The following is a 6,503-nucleotide window of genomic DNA, read 5'->3' as shown; positions in this document are numbered from 1 at the left end:
ACGGTAACATCAGGATATGTATGACGAGAAAGAAGCCTTTTTATGGAATATAGAGAGGGAGAGGGAGAGGGAGAGAAAAAGAGAGAGATGGATGTCTTGGGCTAATATTTAACATATGAGGTTATGATTTAAATTAAGTTGCAATCGTTAGTAATTCACTTTGGATTAAAAAAAAAATTATATAGAGAAATTTTTTTCACAATTTTCTCATTCACATATAAAATTATACAAATGAATTACAAGTGAATGATTAATTATATTCCCCAAAAAAAATAGAGAAAAATCAGAATAATACTGTTTGGATATAGCTGATGACCTTTAATTTTATGTAATTAAATGAACAGGAAAATAATATATGTACATGTAACGCTTCAAAGATATCGGTAATCTAATTATATAATAATGGGATTAAAAGATTCATATATATCTTAAGAATAAAAAGTTGCGTGGCAGTAACTTATGCCGCAAACTTCGCCCCCCCCAAATAATTCTTAGAATAAAAAAATCGATCGAATTCAAAATAAGCAAACCAAAATCTATCATCTATCCTCCTCTGTGGCGGTGTGGCCCCACCACACAAACGAGTGGCTCAAAGTATCGAAGCCGCACGATAACAATATCTCACGTAAACCGCATACAGTTCCTATACGGTGAATCCTGTATCCTCGTCGTCCATTTAAATATTTAAGTAAAAACGAACGGTAGATCGCACAGTCTCATAGGATTAATTGTACATATAATAGTCGTGGAGAGAGCGTTTCGCTTTGAGGCTGTTTGGAAACGACACGTTACCGTCCCGTTGGTGACGGATCAAATAACGTCCTTCGCTAATGATTGAGGCCGCGTGGGCTCATGGATCGGACGGTGGAGATTGTTTCACAGGTCTAGATCGAGATCGAGAGCCGTTGATTTTAATTGGGGGCGGGGGTAATCGGATCAAGTGGCTATAAAATGGGGAGAAGTCGAAGCACTCTCCCTTCGTTGGCTCACGTCTCTTGTTGTGTTCTCTCTCTCTCTCTCCTCTTTCTCTCTCTAGGTGTGTTTGGGGGGAAGGGTTGAGCGGCGATCGCCGTTGGATTAAAGGGGGTGATGACATGATCAACGTACGATCGTGGGGGGAGGTGAGCTCCGGTGGTGGTGTTTAATTGGGATTGGAATTCCAGGGAGGCGGGCAGGAACTTGGGATTTGGATTTTTTTAAGCATATTACTGCGGGATTCGCGGGATTTTTGAAGAAATTAGGGTTCTTGTGTTGTTCGTCTGCTTTTATTTCTCTGTTATGTTTGGGATTTTTGTCAACCCTTTTTGCTTGGTTAAACAACGGAGGAGAAAAGATAGAAGTTTTGGGAATCTTTACGTGGCGACTGTGGAGGTATTTCTGGTAAAGAAAGGTTCTTTGCCTACTATTCTTTTGTGGGAAAAAGTTTGATTTTGTTCTCAAAGGAGGTCGCTTCTCGTCCTATTGGGATTTTTTTCCCGTTATGTTGCAAAAATTATTGGGTGCTTTGAGGAAAAAAAAGGAGGGATTTGTTGATTATTTTTGAAGAAAGATGGTTTCTTTGATAATTGTGACGAAACACTTGGTTTCTTTATTAAGCGTTTTCATCGAATACGTGCTGAGTTTGATTTGATTTTTTTTCTTCTTCTTTTACCATCTTTCGGCAGATCCGAAAGCATCACTTTTGTTCCTGACAATTTTTATTGGAGTAAAATTCACTATAACGGGGAGAAATGGCGGTTGCTTTCACTCGTCTCTCTTATTGGCTATGGGGAGGAACAGATCACGAGACCCCCAATTCCTCTCTAAGCACTTCTCCCGATTTCCCATCTGGGCTCAGGGAGTTGGATTCTGTGAAGTTCCGATCGGTTAATGGCCCCAGGATACGGTCCTCATCAAGAAGGACCAAGAAGAAGTGGCAGAGCCGGGAGGAACGGAGGATTGATAAGGAATATGACATAGTCCTTGTCCCTTCGGATGGAGGATGCATGTCAGGGTCGGAATCGGATGATTCGGATTATTCAATTGGGTGGTTGGAACCCCACGCACCTGACTTCCAGAGTGAGAACGAAACAGAGAGCAGCTTCGCAGTCCTCGTCCCCTGCTACGGGCGAGGACGCTGCGAGCAGATGGAAAGCTCCAATAATCATGTTTTGGGTGCAGGATTTCTCACTGAACAGAATCTCTCTGGTGAGGAAACTTCAATTTCATAACTCTTAGTTCTGGAAGACTGGAATGTAGTTGCTGATAATCTGATTTGTTCTTGTTTATATGTATTTTGTTTCTTGCCAATATGGAACATAAAACTCTATACCTAATGTGGGTTTCGTGGGTTGACTTAGAGCTAGCAGGACTTTCAACTTATTGATGTCTATCGGTTGCTTCTCTGATTCCATGGTCGATAATCTTATTTTGACACTGAAATGTGTTACCTTATCTCAACTGAGTTCAATAGGACAAAAACTTGGATATCTATTTATATCTAGATGAGAATGGAAATTTACCTATTGAGTATTGATGTTACATACTGGGCTTTTAAGTGCCCTTATCTTGCACGACATAAATGAAAAGGTTATTGACACCTACAATTTAGATCTATTTCTGTTTCTGTGAATTCCAGAACGTCAGTGGACTTGATTTCTGATTTTCTTAGTTAGTGTATTCTATAAAACGCTACAGTAACCACGCTGCTAATGAATTAAGAGAAAAATCTCTTGAGACCAAATTGGTTAAATTATTTAGAAGCTTCATAATTATTATTTTTAGCAAGTCTTTTGCAATATGCATGCTATTGCAGCATCCATTAGTTTTTTACATAGACATAGTGAATGCTCACGAGTTGGTGTATGTTTTTGCCTTGACTTATTTGAGATAAGTCTTTTTGACAGGGATATGCTACATGTTATTATTGTTCTGAAGCATCTCTGTTGATGTTGTGAGTACATGTTCTTTTGATTTCTGTTGTGTTAGGTTTGATCACCCTATAACTAATATCAAGAGCGTTTTTGCATGTAAATACTATCTACAAAGCTATCTACATGCTCTTATGTGTGATACATTTGCCATCTTTTCTCAACCATGCTTTCACATTATGGACTTTGTTTAATTCTTTCTGTGGGCTTCAGCAAATATATATATATATATATATGGTTTTATTGTTGTTGTTTGTAAAATTCAGGATATATGTTACCTCCTTATATATGCTTAACTAGGATTTCTTGTTTGTAAAATTACAAAAATACGGTTATTTTTGTGGAAGTAGAGATGTTTAGGCTTTCTTGAAGTATAGATGATTCCTGATTGACCAATACAGAGCTTTAGGAGACACAATTTCTACATGGGATGTGCCCTTTTTCTAGGAGATATAGTACTTTATAGATACACATTCTTGTGCTATTTGAAGTTATACTTGGTGCATATCTATGATGGTCATACACTACTTATTTAATCATATATAAAAAAGGTATCTGATATTGCTTTTTTGTATCTTCGCGTCCAATTCCTCAATTATGACGGAGCTTCTCTTAAATATGAGGAATGCCGTGAACTTTAACAATGCTGCTATACTCAACCTCATTGATTGCAAATTTATTGTCTCACTGTGATTTTCAAACTTGCTGCTCTAATTTAATGTCTAATTACAAATTTGGTTCTACTCATATTGGAGCTGGGCTATGGTCAGCTTGCCTCTTTGGAGTTAACCTCACTTTTTCTTGTATATTAGGTGTTCATGCTAATTCATAGGAATCTGGAGTTACTTTTTTTTTCCTTGACATTTTTTTTCTTGCAGCCTTTTTATTTTATTTTATTATCCTTTTGAATGTTGTTGCTTACTACCGTAGGATGTTTCAGTTAAACTCTGCTATGTAACTGCAATGACAATATATGCATTTGAATCTTACTGTCATTTATTCCTCTGTTCTCAACTGCTGACTGTAGTAAGGAAAGCTCAATGTGCACCTATCGAGTATTACTTAATTTAATTTATCAAAATCCTACAGTTCTGATGGTTTTTAGTAATTGTTGTGCAGAGGACAAGGACTTCATAGATCAGTGGCTTTCATCTCTTCAGCACTCCTGATGTGAATTATTTTCAGCTTGGCCTTATAAAGGAGACGATCTTTTTCTTCCGAACGATCTTAAGCTCTTATGTCACATATAAGAAAAAAAAAAGGAAAAAAAGAAGAAAAAAAGGGTGTAAGGAATAAGATTGGAAGAAAAAAAAGGTGGGAGTAGTGGGATATTTCAGCAATTCCAGCTGGATATCTGAGGACTCAAGTGAACCAATTTTTGCAAGACGAGGAAACTACGATGCGAGAGGTGTGCATTCTCACAAAAGCTTGTGAAGATTTAATTCAGGAATTTTGATGAATTTCATCTAACGTTCATCCCACTTGCTTTCCGCCTCTAAACGTTGATTTATTCAATTATGGCAATGTACATATCTCTGTAAATACCTCTGCAGACATGGAGCCAATCTTTTCTAGTTTTGCTGTATATAATGTTCAGAAAGGCCAAGCTCCTAGAAGCCTTTAGGAAGGCTTCTTTACTTAGTGGTGTATATATGTACCTGGAATTCTATTCTATTGACTATGGTTGCTGGTGGTTGAGTTGCTTTAGATATTGGAAAAAAAGGGTGCCCATGACCCCTTCTTGCTTCCATTCTTTCTCAGGTTGTCTATGTTTTGGACATCTATCTAGTCTCCTAAATTATCTAACCACTGAGCTGTCCATAGAAAAGCTGCAGCTTAATATGTATATATATATTTATATGAGATAGTGCCAATCCCTTCTTTTCCACTTCACAATTTGGTCAGAGTTAAATCTGTTTGACTAGCCAATTAGTTCTTCTTTAGTGCTTTCCTTTGCATTGAACCTGCTTGTGTTATCCTTTAGTTTTTGCTTTAATTAGTCTGTCGTTGTAGTGGAGAGGAGAATATGATGCGAATTACTTTGCCCTTTAAAACTATTGGCTTGTGTATATACATATAGCATATGAGTCTCTTACTCTCTCTGTTTGCTTTGTTTGAAATTCCAGGGAGATGTTGTATTTTTTGTATATGCGACAAAGCAAAGGGGCCCTGAGTGGTCTTTTTCTTTGTAGTGATGTGCTAAAATAAAGCTCATGCCTCACTTGGGGAAAGCAAGTACTCTGTGCAATTTATAGAGCAGCAGCAAACTTATTAGAAAAATATGGAAGAGATGTGTCAGTAGTACATGTGATCATGTATGTGCAACTTGGCAATCAGGATTGGGCATTCGCACGTGCTAACTCCAACATTAGGCCATAAGGTTGCATAGAAATGGTCGGCATTTATCTCATATTCTGGTCATAAAAATTATCCAAAGTCCAAAGTTTTTATTTATCTCTATGTTTATATATATATATATATATATGTATTGTGTTTATAGAGAGAGAGAGAGAGAGAGAGAGGGTAAATTACAATAGTTTATCATTTTATGATTTGACCTGATTCAAAGGCAACTATTAAATTAAATGGGGGTCAAACTTAACAAATTTTGGGGGGAAATTATATTTATTACACTCTAAAATGTTATATATATATATATATATTCATGATTTGCAGTTTTAATGTGACAATGTTATAAATTTGTCTGTTGTACCTCAGGCCACGTACATGTAAGGCTTATATCATATATATATATAACTATAGTACGAATAGGCTCTCCTCTTCACCAAGGCCCTATCTTTATATATCATTTATTCTTTGTACTATATACTTCTTCGTTTGGATACTTAGGATTATATTGTCTTCTTAATCACAGCAAGAATCGCATGCTTCACCAGATGTTATCCTCGGAAGTTGATGGAAAATTTTCTTTTTAAGCACATGTTACTGAATATATTTTATTTTCTCTCCTCTCTTACGCGTAGAGGGGAAAATTAATAATTAAGGTACTGGAAGATTACTACAAGGTAAATAACAAGCTTTAAGCTTAATTAATGACCTGCTTAATTATCATTACTCTATTCCTCAGCACATAAAAGAAAAATAAATCTAGATAAATAATAGAACATAACACACACACACACACACACACACACACAATATTCATCTCAAAGCTTGGCTCAAACCAATAGGATCTAGCAAACAATCAACACACAAATTAATAACCACCACAACCAATCTAGATAAATAAATGCATGATCTATAACAACTATAATACTTAGGTAACACTTGATCACTTCAACAACAACAACACCTACTACTACTACTGCTGCTGCTGCTACTAGTACTAGTACTACTACTACTACTACTATTACTGCTGTTGCTGCTGCTGCTGCTACTACTACTAGTACTACAACTACAACCCTAATATTCAATCCATAACTTATATAAAGACCTCAAGGCAAATAAAACTCAGAGAGTGCTCTTAGTACAAGAACTCTCAACCTCAGCTGATGGATGTAATCGGCAGTGTGCATCAATAGCTGATCGGCCGGCAACTCTCGCCCGCCCGGCACGAGCCTCTGCAGCTCCCTC

At 36.9% G+C, this 6,503-nt stretch overlaps 1 protein-coding gene across 4 annotated transcripts; it reads left to right on the top strand.

Annotated features, from left to right (window-relative positions):
• The first annotated feature begins 976 nt into the window (after positions 1-976).
• On the top strand, positions 977-4,657 carry LOC140790510 (uncharacterized). Of its 4 annotated transcripts, none has more exons than XM_073140637.1 (3): positions 977-1,121; positions 1,665-2,187; positions 4,029-4,657. In XM_073140637.1, exons 2-3 carry the CDS (start codon positions 1,731-1,733, stop codon positions 4,076-4,078), a joined length of 507 nt encoding a protein of 168 aa, XP_072996738.1. In that variant the 5' UTR covers positions 977-1,121; positions 1,665-1,730; the 3' UTR covers positions 4,079-4,657. The 4 variants fall into 4 exon arrangements, with proteins under 4 accessions (XP_072996738.1, XP_072996746.1, XP_072996731.1 ...); XM_073140645.1 differs by having other exon boundaries at positions 981-1,371; XM_073140630.1 differs by having other exon boundaries at positions 981-1,380.
• Positions 4,658-6,503: the final 1,846 nt, after the last annotated feature.

This window comes from Typha latifolia, chromosome 1 (assembly GCF_019914945.1).
Source record: "Typha latifolia isolate L0001 chromosome 1, TyphaL0001v2, whole genome shotgun sequence".
Lineage (NCBI taxonomy): Eukaryota > Viridiplantae > Streptophyta > Magnoliopsida > Poales > Typhaceae > Typha > Typha latifolia.
Note: the sequence above shows the minus strand (reverse complement) of the source record. Positions and strands in the feature narration are given on the sequence as shown.